Here is a 21,498-nt window from a genome sequence, read left to right as displayed (position 1 = left end):
GGCGGGGTGAGTAGTCGCCCACTCTGCTAACTGCACTCAGGTCAGTAGGCACACCGCTGGTGATTTCAATGAGCTTCATTTTACAGTCTGCCTTTTGTCCAGCTTGGTTCCTGTTCCACAACCAGGGTGAGGAACCAAAGGTTTGGGTGGCTCAACTTACAACAAGTGAAAATGCATTCATATGAATTTACAATAGTGCAGTACTTGTCGCTCTTATCTGCACATATTTTATTCACAGTGTATGATTTATTAAAGATGGCTTCCAACAGGGCTCCTAATCCACTTTACTGTGGAAATACCAGTCATCAATGCACTTCCTAATAATGACAAATATTTGAAAAGAAATATATACAGTAGTTTTTACACTGATACTTTTAGTACAGAAACAAAACTATAAAATATATATTTTTAAATGTACTTTAAGCTTCATGATATTTTTTGTCAGAGGAACCCTTAATCCACAGAATGCACAGAAAAAGGAAAGAAATATGTGTTCATGTTTCACATTGTGAATGATGGGCAATTTTTTTTTTTTAAGTGCCGTTTCCCTTTAGGTCTTTTTGTCCCCACTGATATTTATTTCATACATTTAATACAGAGCAGTGGTTTTAATTGCAAAAATAAAATACCGTAATCCCTCATTTTTTGTTCCACATCCACCCGTGATTTTCCTCGAAGGAGGATTCCTAACCCATTTAAGACATAAATAAAACTTGCGCTTGTGTGTCTCACAGCATATGGATTCCGATGCTGGTTGGGGAGCACAATGGGTGGCGGACAAGAAGTGATGTTGGGGCTCCAAATTTTCTCTTCTTGTGGGTTATGGCCGCAACAGTGGCCTGTGTTATTATTATGATGATTAATATTGTTGTTATTATTGTGTATGGAGTGAGACTGTTCTGAGACTGACTCACTACTGACACCCAGTGACCAATGTAGAATACTACATTAAAAATTTGAATGTGCCTTGTATTTTAGTTCATTTAGCCATTTTTATGCTTAACAATGCGACTCCGTAGTCAGGAGAAAGCTGAAAGAAAAACAAACAAACAATGCTTAATGAATAATAATATGAATAAAAAATCTACGTAACATTAAAATCTGCTATTATTTTAAAGCAGTTCCAACTTCAGTGCCAACAAGTGATCAGGCAAGTGTGGCGTAACAAGGAACAATAACTAGAGTGCTACTATTGCGCTAAATCAGTAGTTCTCAATTATTTTCCCCTCAAAGGGTCTTTTACACTAATCTAATGTTCTTTCTGAGCAAATTCGCAATCTGAGGTGGTGCAACATTCAATTATGCATCTGTCTTTAACAAAGGCCACACATGTAAGGCTAGGGCACAGCTGCTGAACACAGTTTCACCTCCATGTTGCCAAGAGCACACAGCAATACCGCACTCCACTTAAGTGCTATTAACAGCTCCACTTGTGCACGTAATTTACTTTGCATCAGACAGAACCATGTTTGTGTGTGTATGTATATGCGTGTGCTGCTAATAAGGCACAATCACTAACGAGACCCCCGTCCATTCTAAAAATAGAAAGCAAATTCAATCCAGCAGCCAATCTTGTTGTGAGTCACAAGTGTTAGCTTTGTGTCTGGATGACACGGGCGGATGCGTGGGCGACATCTGGGTGTGTGGAGTGGGTGATTAGGGCACGCCACACACCCCCTTTGTCATTTCCTCAATTTGAATCAGCTGGCTGTTGCTATGCTACGACACGAGAATGTCAATCAAACTAATACACTGCACTGACATGTATTACCTGGGACTGTATGACAGCATAACTGTATGTGTCATGCTGCTACTCGCTTAATGCAGACTTTGAGAACTCTTTGGTTGGATCATTGGAACATTCTCTGGTATTTCCTTTGCTTTTTTTCCAAAGTGGAAGGTTACTCAGCCTGGAAATGTGAGTGAGTCACTACCTGGTGCAACGATATTTCACATTTTCACGTAATCTCACAGCTTGTCCTTCTGTTTCATTTCCTAGCATTTACTTTCTTGTTTTGGCTGGAAACGTATAAGCAATGTTAGGACCCAAAAGCTAAGATATTTCTTCTTGCAACCCAGGACGGTGTAAAATGCTACATTCAAGACCATTAACTGTGAAAAGACCTGCACTCCAAGAGCTGCTGGAATGATTTGTCTTTGCTTAGTTGTACTTTTGTTCTGCAGTTGTGCAGAATTGGGTGATAGCAGTGCTAATAAATGTGTTTGGTCAAGCTAATCAATCAACCCAAACACTGTACAGTGACAACCTGAAACGACACAAGGAAAGGTCATAAAGAAAACTCATGTAATGGACACAGGTGTAGCAAAAATAATTCAGACGGGTATGGTAATCATATGTATGATAGTGGTAACTGGTCCACTGGTGGGGTTATCCACACAGCAGCAGCGACACAATGAAAGGGTAAAATAACTAAAGTAAGGCAAGTGACACCTGTAAGATAAAGCTATCGACATAATTGATGGGAATATCAACACGGGGTAAAGGTGATCATCAAGACAAGACAAGGTGTGAAAATCATCACAGGTAAAAGTCGAACAGTTGAAATAGGTGGGATAATCAATGCGGTAGTGTGAACTGACACGGGGGCCATTGAAACAGGTAGGGAAGCCAACACAGTAAAGCAATTGGAAAAGCAGAGGTGATCAAGTTAGGCCATTTAATAATACAAAAGTAGTACATCAGTCCATTGACTAAACCCGTCTCATCCAAGGAAAATGTGCCGTCCTTGTCTATATTTAACCTGAACCTAATTTTGACAGTAAGTCTAATTAATGAAAGCCTCCACAGACAATGGTGTAGGTGAAGTAGGCCAAGGACTCACTCAGAAAATAGACACTGGCTCACTTAGGGACAGCATCATTTGGGGGAACAAAAGAGGGAACGGTATATTAATGATCTTTGAAATAAGCGTTTGGCTCAGTTGGTGATCTCTTAATTTGGAAAGGGAACACATCGTTATAACTGGGAACTTGAGTAACACTGCCTCCTTGTGGCAACTGCATGGGCAGCAAACGAGCCATTAATTGACACGGCTTCAAAACATCTGTCCAACTTTATTTACAAATCCTTACGTGACAAAAGAAAACCTTACATGTGATACAATGCAGGGTTGGGTTCAACCCTACGAGGTAAAAACAACATCCGTGGAAAGGTGGAATTCACCATGTCTTTCCAACATTAAGCAAGCCAATGACTGAAAAAAAGGAGACTTTTAAGAAGGACAAAGGTAAATGTAGAGATGCTAGTTTTGCTTAATGACAAAAGTGATAAATTGACAACTCAAAATGTTAGGCAACGAGGGGTGGGCTCATAAAATGAAAAGCCATGGCACAGTACGGGGAGTAAATTCAGGCAACAAACGTGCGGTAAGGCGTCACCAGGAATATTGGTAGTCACAATTCGCAGGTTCCTGTACAAAGTGATGAAAAACACACACACAGCTCACCTTTCTTCACGTCATAGGCCGGCACAAGCTTAACTCTGTTGCATACACGCAGTCTAAAGTTATCACACTTTTCAAATCTTAATATAGCTTGTGTTAACACGAGATGCAGCACATGCCCGTGGTGTTGTCATTTTCAAGTATGGTACAGAACTGAAATTCCCAATTAAAAACCCTTCAACAAAATGCAAAAAGGCTCCTTCTCAAAGCTGGAGGGGTAAAAACGCTTCTTAAAGGGCCGTTAAGTCAAATCGTCAGATAAACCAGTCCGTTGTGAACACACACTGAAATGTAAAAAAAGATAAATATATTATGTGATACAGTTCTCAAAGTTAACATTTGTTTACTGTTTGTTCTTTCTAACTCTGGCAGGCCGCTACTGCGCTGAGGTCTGAGGAGCAAGGTTGTGGTCCATGATAGTTCATGGGAAAGGCCTAAAAATAACCAGAGGGAGAAGGAGAAAGAACAGCTAAGTATGTGGACAACATTAGTTTGTATACAACATGGATGAAAACATGCCTTACATGGAGGATAAAGGTGGGAAGGCAGGCTACTTCCGCTTCATGGACAAAGTGTCTTCATCCTTCAGGACAAACTTTTTCCTCAGTGCTTCTGAGATCAGAGAAGCCGAGTCCTCCTCTCTTAAGGATGTGCAGCCTCTGTTGTACCTGATATGCATGAAAACAAGCTGTGACTGACGGACGATGAGGGAAAACTACATTTGTTTACAATTTCTAACAAGGAAAACCATCAGGCAAAAGTGGTTGGAGTTACCGATAACATTTTTATCGGTCAGCAGCATTTCACACTGACCGAACACGGGTCAGTATGAGGCTGGACTAGCCGACAAACTTGCTGATGACCAGTGCCTTTCCAACAGTACTTGGTCGTGTCGAAGAGTCAGAAGAGCAAGCAGTAAGTAACAATTCATCAGTGTCCTAACTGATTATTTTGTGGAAGTAATGGAACAAAAGCGGTTGTCTGTGTAGCGTAATAGCTTGTGCATACAGGTTGCTAACAAAGATTTCCCACCACAATCAGTGGGTCTACCCAAGTGTTTTTTTTTTTTTTTTTTAAACACTGAGTCCCACAAAAAACATGTAATGACCACATTACCGATGCTGCAGAAATGCGCTAAAATGCTAAATCAAGATGTCTTGAAGTAACCTTTTTTCCTGAGACTGTCCAGGCACTACTTCCGGATCGGATTCGGGATCCAACACATACATATGGCTGTATGTTAAGTTGAAAACAAATGTGACGTTGGCATTGCTAGCAAGTAAACAGCAGAGTAGCACTTGGGGGAGGGCAGAGAGCTTATACTTATATAAGGAAGTCTGTCCCTCTGTGATGTCACAACGCAACAGTTTTACCATGCCTTTTCAAACCAAATGTTTTGAGCCATCCCAAACTTCTTTCAGGTCTCACTTCCAAATGCGCAAACCTCATTATCTAAAATGTTGGCATCGTTTAACAAGTGAATACAACAATCTAACTACATTTATAGGTCAGAAAAGTGGGAAAAGCATAATAGACCCCCTTTGAAGGCAGACATTTAAAAAAGATAAATCTCTACTTATTATCAACGCCTATAAAGTTGTCACGTTCGCTGCTATTTCCTGTTCTATGGCTATTGTTTTCCCTAACACCCAAAAAAACACTTTCTGGGAGACATTGCTAACACCATAAACAGGAGCAGAGCTTGGGAGGAGGGCAGACAATGTATCTGGCGTACAGTGCACACCCATATAAGGAAGCCCGGCAATCTGTGACATCACAAACAGCCAGTGTTGGACCATCCTCTGAAACCAAGCTTTTTGAGCCAACCTCATTATCTGAAACTTTGGCATCGTTTAACATGAGAATACAACATTCTAACTACATTTATAGGTCAGAAAAGTGGGAAAGCATAATAAGTCCCATTTAATTCTTTTATTCAGTGTTTTATACTGTATTTGGCATGTCTTTTGCGTGTTCTGTGTAGGGTGTGAGTGACTTTGGAGTTAATTTCAGAAGAATTGACGCATAAGATCCGAGTCACACCGATGTCAACAGATGTTGAAGGTATTTGAATACAGCTGTAAATGAACTGAAATGCGTGTACCTGTCCTTGCTCATCTTCATACGGTTCATGTCTTTCAGGATGTCCATAACATCTGCAAAGCTGGTGGACTTGGACAGCGACACTGTGTCCTCCTCCGCTTCGCGGTAGTCCATGCTGGGCCTGTCCAGGTCAAATGTCGCAGACGCCGTCATCGACACTGGCGCCATTGGGTCGGGGACCAGCTCTGATACCATAGAGACCATGTCCTTGTCCTCGTCGTCTTCTTCTTCCTCCTCCTCCTCCTCTTCGGTGACGTCGCTGATGACAAAGGAGGCTGCGGCCGTGGCGGCTGGTTGGTAAGGGGCAGTCTCAAAAGGTGCCATGGAGAAGCTCATAGTGGTGTCGTCAGGGGAAAGAAGGTCAGGGGTTAAGGGGTTGGAGCCTGGAATAAACCAAGAATACAACAATCCACCGCTGGATTACAAGAAAATCCACAACAAGAGTTGCACACAGCGCTTTTGAGACTGGACTGCATTGTACTGAGGTATTTGTGATATTATGCCCTCTCAGGTACCTCTCAGTGTCATGCAATGCAGTTGTACATTACTGCAAACTACAACCATAAACATAAACATATTGTTAAAAACATATTATAAAAGCTTCTTCAGAACCGGATCTTATTAGATTAACCCGCCGTACCTAACAAAATGTTCCAAACAAAACCTGTACCAGGTACCACATGTGTAAACAAGCCAAAGCCCAGTAGATTATCTTTAGCCACTGACTCACAAATTGATGCCAAGACACATCTTAGCATTAACGGGCTCTAAGAGAATCGGCACGTTTCACTTGAGGTATCAACAGTCCTGACCATGACTGTATGGTGGACTTACCAGTATCACCAGCCACAATCTTTGCGATCTGCGCTCTGAGCCTGCTTAGCTCATCTTGAAGGGCGGTGGTGCGGTTGAGCGCCGTCACCCCGGGCTTCTTCAGTCCTTCCACTCGTTTGCCTTCACGCCGGAAGTTGGGCACGGATGAGTTCCTGTGGAGCACCAGTAGAGGCGTGGGCCTCCATTCGTGCTTAAGAGGGCGAGAATCACTCCTGGAAGAACAAGTGTAATTAAACACGACTCTTTTAAAGTCTGTCCTACCTAATGCTCACTTTCACTGGTACAATCGCCCCAATTCACAAAGTAGCAATTGTGTTAAAATTTCAGGGTGGACGGTCTCTTTACCGCACTCTTGCATACGTCTCCTCTTCATCCGCAACAATCCAGGCGATATCTGCTAAGGTGGGAACCATGGGACCATCCATAGGGCGAAGAGACGGTAGACCTGGCAGTTCCTGATGCATACAGACTAAATGAATCACATGGTATTAAAACATTTTAGATTTGAACTATTTGGGAATCATACCTGAAAACATGCTCTTTGCGGAGGTCTAAGTGGAAGAGTTGAGCCTATTCTTCTGACAACACTTCGAGTGGACCCATGAGGCTTGTTCTGCCAGATAGGTATTACATCCTGTACCAAATGAAAGACAAAATGTCCCTGTTAATTGATATTGCCTTAAAAATTGGCCAGAATGCTGTCTTACTGTGTCCGTTTCCATGGTGATGGCTCAGTGCAGGGGAGCACCAATGCTATGGTGCTGTAGTGGCTCAAGACTGAACAGTTCACTGAACAGATGCCACGTTAATCTGACAACTCACTCTTGAGATGTAAATTAGAGATTAGACAGAGCATCTGCTGGGGAGACAAGACAAAAAGACTGATCACGTCACCGCTTTAGCCATTAACTTTACCAATGAATTTGATGAAATGGCTCAAATAAAAATAACGATGTCAAATAATGGTTTAATGTAAATATTGGCTATTGAATTGTAACGCTTGTTATGACGAAATCAAAGATTAATTGTGTGCCTGCTTTGGCCTGAATTAATTCTTAGTGCAATGAGACAAAATAATCTAACCTTTTCAAGTCGTGACGACACCGATTGAAATTAAATACACATTATGTCTATGCGTTACTTCTGCGAAATGGTGTACGAGATTATGCTTGAACTCATTAGTCAGCGGTATGATGATTAGCACCGGCGGCTAACGGTTTCAAACAAACACATAAGGCCAGGCGTTAGCTTAGGTAGCACCGACCGTGACCCTCAAGTACGTTCAACACAATTCGCAGTTCGCTTCGTTTGCACTTAAAATACACAAAAATAATAAAACTGTACATCTTACAGCAAATGAAATGATTTGGCGTGCTGAATTATACCAGTGAAGATATTTCTCCTCTTCGTCTTTCACTGTTGACGTTCTTCAGCGGAAACCGGAAACAGTTGACCTGTATGGGGTTGAGTTTTGTATCACAGCGCCCCAAAGCTTGAACTGAATATTGCACAATGCAGATATTTTCCAAATTTCTATACACAGTTAACATTTTTACTATAGGATTATTCAAATGAATGGCCAATTACAATCCTTTAAAATGTATTGAAGTAAGTCTATACGGTAAAAGTTGCACACAAACAACCAATAAAAGCCCTTCCTGCAGAACGAACACATAACTACCGTGTCGGTATTATACCAATAATGATTTAAGCACAAAATACGTGGAACTAAAAAGCAAAAAGGACCCTACAAACGCAATGGAGAGAGTTGAAAGAATCAAGATGTGTCTCCCCCAACTATTTCCGCCTTTACAGGATGTCGCCACTGCTGGAGCGGAAGTGGCTCAGATTCATGGTGGGGGAATTAATCACTGGGCGGAGCTTCAGTGTTGACCTGTCTTACAATGATATCATAACACTGCAATGAGAGGACGGCGCCCTCCTGCATCCCTGGTCGAGTGACCGGTAAGTGAAGCCTCTTTCAGCACTAACATTAGTAGTTCATCTGCGTAGTAACTGCTGTATTCGTCCAGCCATTGCTACTTTGTGGATAAACTGTCTATTATTGTACTTCCTCTTTAGCGACGAATGCACGGACAGTAGCACTTCCAGGAAGCACACTATGACTATTTGTATTAATGTGATTGACTTGTTAAGCGTGCTAGGGGAATCCATTAGATAAACAAACAAATCACAACCCGGAAGGATGCAGGCCTTTATGCTAGTTGTAGAAATGGTAGATTGAAATGTTAATTGGATTGGACAACTGACTCCATTAGTCTACTAAGATCACTTTGCTGTCTGCAGAAATCCATACATGCATGCAACCCGACCCCTCTGCACCATGGCTAAGTTTCTGCCTTATATTGCACTGCAGATGCTGTAAAGTGTGCCAAAAGACAGTCATGGGGAATAAAAGGAGGAAAGATGCCAATTGAGCCCCTCATCCCTTTATCACCAGCACCAAGGCAGCAGCCAGCATCAAACTAAAGACAGAGAGAATGGCTCAGTCTGTGAGGAGAATGGACATTGTCGGGTCCACGGACCACAAGCCTCAGAGGGACAAGAGCCGGACCAGCTACTTTGGCAATGTTAAGTCCAGGTTAGTATGCGAGAATACTTGGCAAGGATATAAAAGCACAACATGTGACACGCTTGGCTGCCTTTTGCCTTTCAGTTTTATATAAATGTGCCGCAATTCAGCCATTCACTCATGGCTGTTTATGTGAATACAGGAGGGAGATTTAAGGCGACACAATGAATGAGTTGTGCCAGATTACAGCATGAACAAGAATGCTTTTTTTCAGTGCAAATATGCTCGTTTTTACCACAGAATGTTATCCAGCTGAGTATGGAGCTCTTTCATACAGCCGCGCTGCAAAGAAATCATTTTAAATGCAGTATTGTACTTCAAACCTGAAAGCATCACACAATTTATCTCATATAGTGGAAGCTTATTCTTATAGCGGAAACAAATACAGTTGAACAAAGTGACCTAAAGCCTAATGTTTAACCTCATAAGTCAGATTGACTTGAAATTTCTCACATGCTCTACAAACACCCTTGTACCTTGAGGGTCTTTAGCCAAATCGCCACAAAATTTGGACACCTTTAGGGGATTGACCAGGACATGTGTGTGTAAAATGTCGGTAAGATTGGTTTAAAAACACGCTTGCCATCAAGCAAAATGTCTTTGCAGGAGCACAGGTGGGACTTGGCAACTAATGTCCATGTAAGTCATTGAGGATATCTGTATCACATATATGCTAGCATTTTGAGTACAACCAGGGTGGTGTGAAAATCTCAGGAATCACACATTACCCGTAAGTAGCGAAAAAAAAACACATGTAAAGGAAATGCACATTTTTAAAAAAAGCCTTTTTTTGATGCCCCTCACATTTATTAGATGCTTTTAAAATGGAGTTTTCCACATTAAGAAACAACTACATGCATACAGTGCATGACATGTGAAACAGCACCAGTTGCTGGATTTGTAGCTGCAGCACTCTTTTCCTTCTGTGCTTATTTAACTTTCCATTTCCAATTTCAGAGACGGACATTTGTGAATATATAATAGCCCGTCTATTATTGTACTGTATTTATATGCTATTTGTGTATGCACATCCATGTTTGATGTAATCTTGACCTTGGACCTTGATTTCAAAGCACATATAGGATGAATATCTACTGTCTTTTTTCATTATTTGTGGTCTTTAGGCTGGGCTCCAAGTTGCCTCCCGGTGTCTCTCAGCCGCCACAGTTTGCTAAGCGGTCCTGGGACACTCAACCTCAGGCCCGAGGTTTACAGGACCCTTTAGCCAGCAACCAACGGTACTGTCATCATCAGTACCAACCCCACCTTGGTCGACCTCTGGACCACATCCCTCACATCAGAAACCCTATACTGCGACAGTATTACCTACAAGGTACTGTGTTGTTGGTGGAAGGATGCCTTCATAAAGTCTTGCACAGGCAATGTTTTAAGTAACATTTTAACGTTCTTAACAGTTGTATAAGTTTAAATATAGTTAACCATGTAAAATATTAAAACAATACAACTGCATTTCAAAACAAACCATTTTTTAAAGTAACATTTTAACATTGTTAATTGTCACACAAGTGTAAAAATAAGTTAACCACTGTTGATAGTAAATGTTTGTATTTTGAAACAATTCTCCTCATAGGAATTAATGGAAATACAAACAATCCTAAAGCCTGTATTGACTGTACAGGGGACACACTTTGTTTACAATGTAGCATTATTAACTGTCATGCAAGGGTACTAAGAAGCTAACCACAAAAATGACAAAACACTGTTGTTCACATAAAAAAAATCTTGAAGGAAATAATGAAATTAGAAATCTGGTTTTGCAGAGTTTTTTTTTCTAAGATTGAGTTCTAATCACGTCAATGTGATCCAGACTTCCTTTTATGGGCTACAGATTGCCTGCACTGAGTGTGTGAGAGGGTGACCAATCACAACAGCGTAGGCATACCTAGAAGAGGGCCAGGGTTGGAGTAGATTAAACAGACGTTTAAGGATGTCCATGCAAACACTGCAGAAAGAGTTGGAGATTCTGGAATATGTAGAAAGCTTTCTGTGTGGGTAATCGCGTAATCGCTCTATATGAGTCCAGGCTGAAAATGAGTATAATAGGTCCCCTTTAATATAACATTGTCATGCAAGTCTAAAAAAAAGTTAACCATTCATCCCAGCTGTCTTCGGGCAAGAGGCGGGGTACACCCTGGACTGGTCGCCAGCCAATCATGGGGCATATATAGACAAACAACCATTCACACTCACATTCATACCTATGGACAATTTGTAGTCGCCAATTAACCTAGCATGTTTTTGGAATGTGGGAGGAAACTGGAGTACCCGGAGAAAACACACATGTGCATGAGAAGAACATGCAAACTCCACACAGAGATGGCCGAGGGTGGAATCGAACTCGGGTCTCCTAGCTGTGTGGCCTGCTGACCACTCATCCGCCCTGCAGCCATAAGTTAACCACTTAATAGGAAAACACAAAAAATATTTAAAAAACTGTTTTTATTTATTTTTTTATTCCCAGAAGAAATAATGAAAATAGAAATAATCTGTTGGCATCATAAACCAGTTTAAAATATTTGCATGACTGTTGCACAAGTGTAAAAGGATGTAAAACCACTGTTGATGGTAAACATTTGTAGGAAGTAATGGAAGTAAAAATTAACATTATTAATCTTTAAGGGAAAAAGCCAAAAGAAACAAACAAATATTTATTGACTATACAGGTGCATTTTATTAACATTATAACACTATTAACTGTCATGCAACAAATGTTGTTCTCACTTCACCTTCATTGAAGTGGCTCCATCTTTTGGAATAAGTGTTACAAAAAAAATAATGTATAACTGTCCAAATATTTTAATGAATTATGAATGAATTATGATGATAATTTGGTTCCCCCTCACAGGAACCTCATGGGATGTGAACGCTGCCGTGAAACAAGAGCAAACAGGCCGACATACATCACATGATGGCAAAAACTGCACGGTCAGTTTACGGATGGTTGTCTGACTTTTTCACGTTTGTCACATTTGCACGCTTTCTTATATGTGTGCAAAGCTTATGGGATGCTAATTAGAGCATGATACGCTTGTGGACTGATAAAGAAAGAAGGTCTAAAGTTCAGAGCTGAGTGTTTGATTCAACATGGGTAAACTGGATCTGTTTCAAAGCCTCTACAACAAATACAACTGGAGGAATATATCTCAAAGTTATTCTAAGGTATGCTGGTTCTGATTTGAATGCCAAGCTCTTGAAGGTGAATCATTTATGTGTTCTCTGTGTCTTTAAGACAAACCGTATTTGTGCGACTCGGCTGATCTGCGTTGAACTTTGCACAGAAACGTAGCTATGTCTTTATGCCTTTTTTAAATTGATAAATGGGTCCTTTTTGTTATACACTGATTACACACCCACAGGACAAAACATTAGGTACATTTGCACAACCTACAGAGTATAGAGTACACCGGGATACGGTATAAGGAATGAATATAAGCACTACAGTATATAAGCACTGAACAGTGCGTGTAATATGGCTACTTAAACAGTAGCCTACCAGAAAAGGAATTCATTGGCCTCATAATTCCTTCATCACACACTTTGTCAGTTTCTCTTTCTTTCAATTTAGCCCTTCAGCTTGACCCTTCAGCTTCATCATGCAGTAGTCCAGCCTTTTTGAAACTCATAGGTGATAGTGGATTTTTTGACACACTATAAACCTTGCAGTATTGCATCCATTCAATGTTGCCAGCATCACTCGTTAGTTCCAATGATGGGCATAAAACGGGAATGGGCGTGCTTGAATCTTAAATGTGTGGGACTTCCATCTTTTAAGTCAGAAATTGATCAGAAGTTGCTATATTTATTATTATCCCGCTATATGTGTGTGACTTATTTAACTATTAGCCATTATTCAATGCAGCCACATTATTATTATTATTACATTATTTAAATGTATCTTTCTATCTAGATATTCCTAATGCTGTTTTTTCCCACCCCACACAGGATGAGTCAGTGTTTAGCATCTCATCGCACGTCAGCAGCAGTGATACAGCTCCCCATTCCTCGTCTCAATCATCACCTTTGTGTGCTACGCTGGTCCACACAGAGGTACGACTCAGCTCTTGTCACATGATACACATGTTGTTGTTCTTGGTGGTGACATGATTTGTCATGCAAAGCAACACGTATGCAGCTGCATGTGCTCATATGAACCCATGACTTTAATGTCTGGATGTACACCATATAGATTCTGTCTATTTCTGGTGGCTTGGATGTGTTAAACAGTGTCACACAAGTGTTGCTTGTCACGGGTGCCTCAGATTTGACTACAAACAAAGAGAGGAGGAGGCGGGAGGGAAGAGAAATGCAGGCAGAAAGAGGAAGTACTATGCCGTGGCTGGGTTGTAGTCTGTGTCAGTCCTCCTAACATGGCCTCTGTCTGGAAGCAGCAGGAGCAGGTTGGAGCAGGAAAGATCACCTCTACTGAGCAAGGATCACCTGAAGCCCATTTGGATTGTGATGGTAAAGAGAAGATGGATCCAGAGACTTTTAATCTCCTCTCAGCTCCGGCTCAGTCACCCTTGCCAGAAGCAGAGTACGACAAATTACTGGTAAATAGTAGTTTTTCCCATATGTCATCTTGCAAATGCGCTTGTTTAACTATTTACAATTCATAAGATGTCTTTTGACCTTTTATAATATGTTTTGGGAGGTGGATTTGCAGGTCTGACTGCGTTTGTTTGTTTTATTGCATTACAGCTTATATGAAGCGATCATCGGCGTGAGGGAAATGATTACACTGAAAAATACCATGTGATAAAGGACACGAATAAGCAGACACTTGTATGACTTATGTGGATACGTATGATATTTTTATGTGCTACTGTCAGGTTGCGTCAGACATGTTTTCATTGACATAAATACACCACAAATATTTGGACATTGACAGTAGATACCCTTTGTAAAGTTAAATTGAAATAAAAAATAAAATGTGATTGAAATGTAGACTTTACTTTAATTTGAAATTTTTCACAAAATAAGATAAATATGCTTGGACCCAATGTTTGTTTACGGTCTTAATACTTTAAAATGTGTAAACTGTAGTTTAACAACTTGGCCAATAGGTAGCACTGTAGTGTTAATTGTACCATCATTCATTTGCCTATTGAAGGTGTCTGATAAATGTGAGGGCGGCACGGCAGTTGAGTGATTATTGCGCAGACCTCAAAGCTAGGAGACCAGGGTTCAATTCCACTCTCTGGTACTCCGGTTTCCTCCCACATTCCAGAAATATGCTAGGTTAATTGGCGACTCCAAATTGTCCATAGGTATGAATGTGAGTGTGAATGGTTGTTTGTCTATATGTGTCCTGTGTTTGGCTGGCGACCAGTCCAGGGTGTACCCACCGCCTCTCACCCAAAGACAGCTGGGATAGGTTCCAGCACCCCCCGCGACCCTCGTGAGGAAAAAAGTGGTAGAAAATGAATGAATGAATGAATGATATATTGTGGTTGTCTGACGTAATTTAGTAATTTTTTTTCACCTGTCTGTAAATTTCATTTATGGCACCCCCTATGGGTTGTGTTCAAAATGTATTGGAATGCATGTAATACGGATATACTCAAGGTTTTGAAATCATGAGACAAATGGTCAACTAACACTAATACACTAATAAGAACACAAATAATAATAATTGAAAACTAATAACACCGGTAGTACAGTAGGGGTGCATGTTTTGCCAAATTGTCCCATTCATGTTCATGTTAAGCATGCTATGAACCTGCTAATGTAAAATGTGGTGGTGCGTGTGTAAGTGGCTGTTTGAAGATGTCAGAGGATTCACAGAGCAATGTCTTGTTGATGCAAACAGGATGTGGAGGCGGTACCGATGCCTGATGGACAGCTCTGCCTTTTGGCTCTTCCACCTGAATGCTGTGAGGGGGAAGGGCCAGAGGCCACGCCTTATCTAAAATTGTTCTGCCGCCACATCACTGACCGCAAGGTGAGGATGATGAAAACTCACAAGTACACATCTACACAGCAATATTTCCTATTGGGAATACAGTAGATCATCGCTTTTTGTCTTTCGATTCTTATGTGCGTAGAGTACCTTGAAGGTAGAAGAGCGCTATACAAGTGAAAGTCCATTTACAGTCGTCCCTCGCTATATCCTGGTTCGAACATCGCTCCTTCGCATTTGAAAATTACATAATAAATGGCCGTTGACTATTACCAGTCAAAAAATATTGTTATATGTAGTATTCTGGCCATTGCTGTCAGTAATGTTACATGCCGATTACCTTCATGCTGCTTGGCATGACTGACACGACAGTTCTCCTCCCAGTTCTCTTCCCATTACGTGTGGAAGTGGTACATTTATGGCTTCTTATTTTGTCCTTCTACCCCATTGTTTGAAACACTTTCTTAAGTTTCTAAAATGTAAATTGGAGAGGCTACGTAGTTAGCTCGGTAGCTTGCTATGCTAGTGCCGGTTGTCTCTCGTGTCCCTGCAGTGATCCCGTAGACTGTGCATAACATTTGAGCAATGCGTTGTAAACAAAGAATAATGGGAGTGTAAAGGTGTCTACAGGACCCTAATAATGGGGGAAATCGTATTTAGAAATCCAGAAACTTTGCTCTAACTATGAAAATACTTATTAATATATGGAATGGAATGGAATGGCCTTTATTGTCATTATACAAGATGTACAACGAGATTGGAGAGCTTCTCCTTTCAGTGCAGTAGTCAAGTTTAAAAAAAAAAAAGTATACAATAGTAGAGTAAAAAAAGACAATTTAACAAGATATATACAAGATATCCAAAATATACATATAGTATTGCACAGGAGCATATGCAGGAGCAGACATATTGCAGATATATTAATTTTAGTGCAATGATGAATGGGTCTTAGTGCAAATAATGACTGGTGTATACAGATGAGTAAAGTCACATATGAGTGTATTGTATTGGGTTGTTAAATAAATAAATATGATTTATGATGATATGATATATATATATATATGTTATATATATGATATGATATAGAATCCTACTTCACAGAAATTCACTGATCGCAATCAGGTCTGGAACCCATTAAACGAGGGACAACTGTAGGCTAGTATTTAAAAGTGACTGTGTGATTATTATATTAGAGTCAGCTTTTTCTTCACTACAGTGCCTCCTGTGCTTGGACTTGAATGTCAGTCAATATAAGTCCAAATCTTCTCTCATGGCAGTTCGCCATAAGATTTTGTTCCCGCTGAAAAATCTGGTTATTCATTTTTGAGGTTCCACTGTAGACTAATGTTCTTTGTTCTTGTTCAGGGTGTGGTTTCAGGTATCCTCCTGGTCACGGCAAACAAGATCTTCTTTGATCCGTGTAAGACGCATTCCCTGGTGAAGGAACACGGCTGTGAGGAGTACGTCCTCTCATGCTCTGTGGACAACCTGGCGTCTCTCTCTCTCTTCTCGGACATCTCACACGTTCACTTCACCCACCACTCCCAGAAGAGGTCACTCCTCCAAAACACTGCAAGTTTTTTGAACGCCATCAGAGTTTAATGCAATTGTTTTGTTTGTTTTTAGGAGAAGAGGGAAGAAAATGTTCCAAAAGCTAAAAACTAGCAAGAGGGAATCAGGTTCAGCTTTGACACTTGCAGCTTTGTCCAGTTTGAGTCTTAAAGAAGAGGCTGTAGGAAATAAGACAACTACTAGAGTGGCGGAGGAGGTTGGTAACAGCCAGAATGAAGCGTCGTCAGAAGAATCTGGAGGAGCTCTCGGCATGGCGGCCACCTTCTGCTGTGGAGCTCCAGATTTGACAAATCAAGTCAAGAGTGTAGAGTCAGTGGATAGTCCAACTACAGGTACCTAAATGGTCTTGTGTGTGTGATGTGTGTGTGTGTGAATACATCTTTTTCATAAATAATAAATACTCTCTGTTTGTAAATTTCCAGTGCCTGGAAGGTCCTCGGCAGAAAGTCCAGGAAGTGTCATGTTTATGCGTCTGCGGGTTCAGTCACCTGCAGGAAAGACAAAAAGTGCCGGAGGCTTTCAGTTTGGGATGAACCAAACCACTGCAGCGAGAAGGGAAGCTTGGCTTGCCCTCTCGCAGGAGAGGTACAGTTTAATACTCCCTTCAAGTCCGCTTAGAGTGGAACCCGTTTTTGAACCTGTGGCAGTTTAACAATGTCTCCTCCATTTCTGCATATTTAAATTTTTATTCTTCTATTTCCATAAGATGGTCTATCCTTTAATCTAGCAGAGCTGCTACGCTAATTTAGTTTCATTCGAAAAGCTTTCATATTGTGCAAATGTTGTGCAAAATGGATGCAGTTTGTTAGTTGCTGTGGTAGAATGCCTGTTAATACGTCAATGCTTTTACCTTGAAGCTGACTTTACACTGAACAGGAAGTCACTGTTAATGCTGTGTTACTAGGCAGTAGTTATGTTGCTGTTGTAGTTTCAAGCTGCTTAGCCATGATGATGACATTAACAGTACTACAATACATAAACGGAACAATTTTTTAAATAGAAATGAGCCCTTTGGTGCCCTGTGATTCGCTGGCGACCAGTCCAGGGTGTACCCCGCCTCTCGCCCAAAGACAGCTGGGATAGGCTCCAACACCCCCGTGACCCTCGTGAGGAAAAAGCTGTAGAAAATGAATGAATGAATGAGCCCTTTGGTTCTCCCATTTTTTAAAGTGGTCAACTATATACTCTATGTCCACCTTAGCTGGGTAATTTTTAGTAATGGTGTCAGAAGTGGAATGGCTAACATTAGGAACATGCGGACCCTTAGGTAAAAGACTCCAGAAATCAGTAAGCCACTAGAATCAGTGGAATGGGAGCTATGCTTGAACCAGACAGAAACAGTTAGACATACTACGCCAAAGATTGCTGTGACAAATGGTGTCAGAAGTGGGATGGTTTGTCATGAGGCCTTCTGTGGCCTGCATAGACAGACCCTTGAGCAAGACTAGAATGGACTAGAATGTTGGGATTAGGTCCCATCTCAAGATGTAGGAGATAATATGATGAAGCTGGTATCAGAAGTGGGATCTCACTTTTGCAAGAACTAAACATTGTGTTTTTTTTGTGTGAATTTGGTCCCCACCCATCTGGCAGATGAATGAACATCCTCTCTTTTTGTTAAATATGACCTAACATCACAAAATGTGCACGCAAGTTGAAGATATGGATGGCTAGGAAGAACAACGATGTGTTACCGATATACTGATTTTCACTGCTATGTCATCATGCTTGATGGCTAGTATTGCTAACATCACATCACATCACAGAAACATGCATTCTTTCTAGTAAACATCTTTTTGTCCATCATTTTGTTCCTTACCTTTATGTCATGATGCTAGGTGACATTGTAGCGTAATCTACTTGAAATGTCAAGGTTTAACATTTATGAGATTACCAAGAGCCAGGTTGTCGATTTACCCCGTGGTTGGCCATCTTTGGTGACGCAACTGCCGGCCTTGTTTGTCCGTTCAGACATTCCTGAATGGCTGCTTTCTTTCCTCCTCCTGCTAGCTCCGACGAGCTGTACGCCTTCCTTAAGCAGCGGCGACCAGACTTGTGTCTACTCAAGGGTGGAGAACAGGAAACGGATCGCCACGAAGAGGAGTTTGTACTGGTGGAGGACAAAGACGAGGAGGATGAGGTGGAGGAAGAGGAGGAGGAAGTGTTACAGAAACAGCATAGTTCAGGAGATGACTGGGAGGTGAGAGGTTTGTTTGTGAAGAATCTTTGAAGAACTTTTTTGACCTTGTGGACGTGTTCGATTGTAGATGGTGTTGATGGAGGACAGCGGTGGGGACAAGCCAGCCCTGCTCACTGCAGACAAGGACCCTGAAGAACTACAGAATATTGTAGAGAGCAGCCACATTTTGGAAGCTTCACATGTCAGAGAGGTCAGTGAAGCACACGGACTTGACTATCTTGTCACTTAAAGAGTACTGTAGTTGTACACAATGTTTGCGAATTATCTCCATTCATTCCATTCAGTATGCTTGAGGTCAAATATGGCCGACATTGGGCATTTGAGAGCACATATTTCATCCTGATTGTGTTTAACGGGGTCAGGTTACTATGATAGATATGATAGTTAATTTATTAACTATGTTAATACTTTGTTGTGGCTGCACGGTGAAAGAGTGGTTAGCGCGCAGGCCTCACAGCTAGGAAACCCAAGTTCAATTCCACCATCGGCCATCTCTATGTGGAGTTTGCATGTTCTCCCCGTGCATGGGTGGGTTTACTCCGGTTTCCTCCCACATTCCAAAAACATGCTAGGTTAATTGGTGACTCCAAATTGTCCATAGGTATGAATGTGAGTGTGAATGGTTGTTTGTCTATAGGTGCCCTGTGATTGGCTGGCGACCAGTCCAGGGTGTACCCCACCTCTCGCCCCAAGACAGCTGGGATAGGCCCCAGCATCCCCGCGACCCTTGTGAGGATAAGTGTTAGAAAATGAATGAATATTAATTCATAAATCATTGTTGTTTTGTGGTTGGGTGGGGCCTATTATGCTGGCATATTTGGTATTTTTTTTTATGTTTATCACTTAACACCAACATTGGTATACAGACTTAGAAGTCAGACCTGGTCAGGAAACATGGCCACCATCAACCAAAACGGGTCAAACAGGAAGGTCATAAAAGTTATGAATCATTGTCCATTTTATTGCTATCTTTTCCTTGAAAGCTATGCAAGGAGCTGCCCCCCAAGACGGTGGGTCATACCTGGCAGTTGGTGTACAGTATGTCTCGCCATGGCGCCAGCCTCAAGTCCCTTTACCGAAAACTGAGCTCTACGGATTCGCCGGCTCTCATCGTCATCAAGGATGCGCTGGATGAGGTAAAGTTTATAAGAACTTATCTGGTGCTTGTTCTTCAAGGTCTCCTTATAACGACCTTTCCTTCCTTAGATATTCGGTGCATTCCTGTCGCACCCGCTGAGGCTCAGTGAGGCGTTTTACGGCACGGGGGAAACTTTTCTTTTCATGTTGCATCCGCGCTTCAAGGTCAGTGTCAAACTTAGCACCAGAAGGCAAGAAATGATGCTCGGCGAATGCTGTGTGATGTAATGATGGACTGTATTGACCATCATCAGTGGTTGTCGCGACTTTGCGCTTTTCTTCCTGTCACTCACAAAAATACCTACAGTGTCCCTCTGTCTACAGTGCTTCAGGTGGACTGGAGAGAACTCCTTTTTCATTAAAGGGGACCTGGACTCTTTTGCCATTGGTGGAGGAAGGTAATATTTCTATACAAAACATACCTTTTATCTGCACACTTTCAGTGCAAAAGATGTACATATCAAGCCTATACCAATACAATATACTACACAATAATTAATACTATTGTTAAATGAATAAGATTTAGCATGATTATGAATTTTCTACTACTGGATTTGTGTAATCATCTTTCTACAGCGGCCACTTTGGTCTGTGGGTGGATGAGAATCTGTATCTGGGCCGCAGCAGCCCCTGTTACACCTTTAATAACTGTTCCCTCTCAAAAACCGACGACTTCCGAATCATGGAGCTGGAAGTGTGGACATTCAGCTGAGAGAGAGAGAGAGTCCCAGTGGCGTTGGACTGAACGAGCATGGCTGTGATTCCACGCTGTACCAGTCGGGTCATTTACACAGACTTTGACGACTTGGACTTTGGAGCGCTCGATTCCTGCCTGAAGGGAAGTTTTAATGGGTGATTCATTCCTGTGAATACCAGAGACTTTTGCACTTGTCTTCATTTGTGAATCAGTGATGATGTCATCATTTATCATGTGAACAGCTCTGCATCCTCATCCCCAGCCCTGTAGAAAGAAAGTTAGCGAAGACACTCACTGATAGCATTATATTTAGCATACAGAGTATTATGTATGCTTGTGATGCCTTCTTGACAGCTTGTCAATCAATACGGTAGATGTGTATACATACAAATAAAGCCTGTCAATTGGTAATCACATGTACCATATATACAGTAGATCCTGTTGTCATTTGTGGCTATAGCCTGATCAAGTGCTCTAATTGGTCACTTGCTACCTTTTAAGGGTATATTATTGTGTATTAATTCCTAAAATAAATAGACTTGCTGGCCATAACATTAGGTACCAATGCTGCTTATTAGCGAGGAAATACTCCCAAATATTCTCATAGACCTCCAATATATAAACAACCACATTATCAACATTAAATGAACCTCTCTACCAAAATTATTGGATAGGATCTCTCAGCTGTACCTAATGTGGTGTCCACTCCAAAATGTGTGCTACATAGGTTTCCAAACTGCAGTGGGCAACACATTGTAAAAATACAATTTAACAAGATAACCAACAGCAAAAGTTGAAAAATCTGCAGAGGTTTTACAAGAATAAAATCCTAATACTGCAAGAGGAAGAGCTGTAAGAGAAAATTTGTCATTTTGCAAGATATTGTGAGGAAAGACCTAATTTTAATAGCATAAAGCTGAAATATTAAAGAAAAAGGAAAATTTTTAATGTTGAAATATGAGAAATAAATCAAAAAAT

The 21,498-nt window shown here is 41.2% G+C and overlaps 2 protein-coding genes across 8 annotated transcripts; one reads left to right on the top strand and one right to left on the bottom strand.

Moving 5' to 3' along the window:
• Window positions 1-2,661: 2,661 nt before the first annotated feature.
• On the bottom strand, window positions 2,662-8,076 carry mtfr1l (mitochondrial fission regulator 1-like). 6 transcript variants are annotated; one of them, XM_078796398.1, is made up of 8 exons: window positions 7,787-8,076; window positions 7,109-7,257; window positions 6,928-7,035; window positions 6,747-6,856; window positions 6,402-6,613; window positions 5,569-5,950; window positions 3,984-4,132; window positions 2,662-3,898 (listed from the first exon to the last, which is right to left on the bottom strand). In XM_078796398.1, exons 2-7 carry the CDS (start codon window positions 7,121-7,123, stop codon window positions 4,015-4,017), a joined length of 945 nt encoding a protein of 314 aa, XP_078652524.1. In that variant the 5' UTR covers window positions 7,124-7,257; window positions 7,787-8,076; the 3' UTR covers window positions 2,662-3,898; window positions 3,984-4,014. The 6 variants fall into 6 exon arrangements, with proteins under 6 accessions (XP_078652524.1, XP_057945905.2, XP_057945901.2 ...); XM_058089922.2 differs by having other exon boundaries at window positions 3,989-4,132; window positions 7,109-7,260; window positions 7,753-8,074; XM_058089918.2 differs by having other exon boundaries at window positions 3,989-4,132; window positions 7,753-8,074.
• A 124-nt stretch (window positions 8,077-8,200) lies between these two features.
• On the top strand, window positions 8,201-21,225 carry LOC131139952 (oxidation resistance protein 1). 2 transcript variants are annotated; one of them, XM_078796396.1, is made up of 16 exons: window positions 8,201-8,366; window positions 8,779-9,003; window positions 10,119-10,327; window positions 11,861-11,940; window positions 12,958-13,062; window positions 13,404-13,565; window positions 14,825-14,956; window positions 16,280-16,467; window positions 16,541-16,818; window positions 16,909-17,071; window positions 18,497-18,686; window positions 18,754-18,876; window positions 19,670-19,822; window positions 19,893-19,988; window positions 20,148-20,221; window positions 20,400-21,225. In XM_078796396.1, the coding sequence occupies exons 2-16, from the start codon at window positions 8,903-8,905 to the stop codon at window positions 20,533-20,535; spliced, it is 2,190 nt and encodes a 729-aa protein (XP_078652522.1). In that variant the 5' UTR covers window positions 8,201-8,366; window positions 8,779-8,902; the 3' UTR covers window positions 20,536-21,225. The 2 variants fall into 2 exon arrangements, with proteins under 2 accessions (XP_078652522.1, XP_057945892.2); XM_058089909.2 differs by having other exon boundaries at window positions 8,242-8,366; window positions 8,863-9,003.
• Window positions 21,226-21,498: the final 273 nt, after the last annotated feature.

This window comes from Doryrhamphus excisus, linkage group LG14 (assembly GCF_037039965.1).
Source record: "Doryrhamphus excisus strain RoL-2023G ecotype Guam linkage group LG14, RoL_Dexc_Guam_v1.1, whole genome shotgun sequence".
Taxonomy (NCBI): Eukaryota; Metazoa; Chordata; class Actinopteri; order Syngnathiformes; family Syngnathidae; genus Doryrhamphus; species Doryrhamphus excisus.
This window is presented reverse-complemented; position numbering and strand designations above follow the sequence as displayed.

Bases quoted from the DNA above. Each gene is read 5' to 3' on its own strand.
- mtfr1l (XM_078796398.1), bottom strand. The intron at 5,951-6,401 runs GTAAGTCCACCA...GGTTTATTCCAG, and splicing joins GATTGTGGCTGGTGATACTG to GCTCCAACCCCTTAACCCCT. The intron at 4,133-5,568 runs GTACACGCATTT...CATGCATATCAG, and splicing joins ATGAAGATGAGCAAGGACAG to GTACAACAGAGGCTGCACAT.
- LOC131139952 (XM_078796396.1), top strand. From the start codon at position 8,903: ATGGCTCAGTCTGTGAGGAGAATGGACATTGTCGGGTCCACGGACCAC. The intron at 16,819-16,908 runs GTACCTAAATGG...GTAAATTTCCAG, and splicing joins AGTGGATAGTCCAACTACAG to TGCCTGGAAGGTCCTCGGCA. The intron at 18,877-19,669 runs GTCAGTGAAGCA...TTTCCTTGAAAG, and splicing joins AAGCTTCACATGTCAGAGAG to CTATGCAAGGAGCTGCCCCC.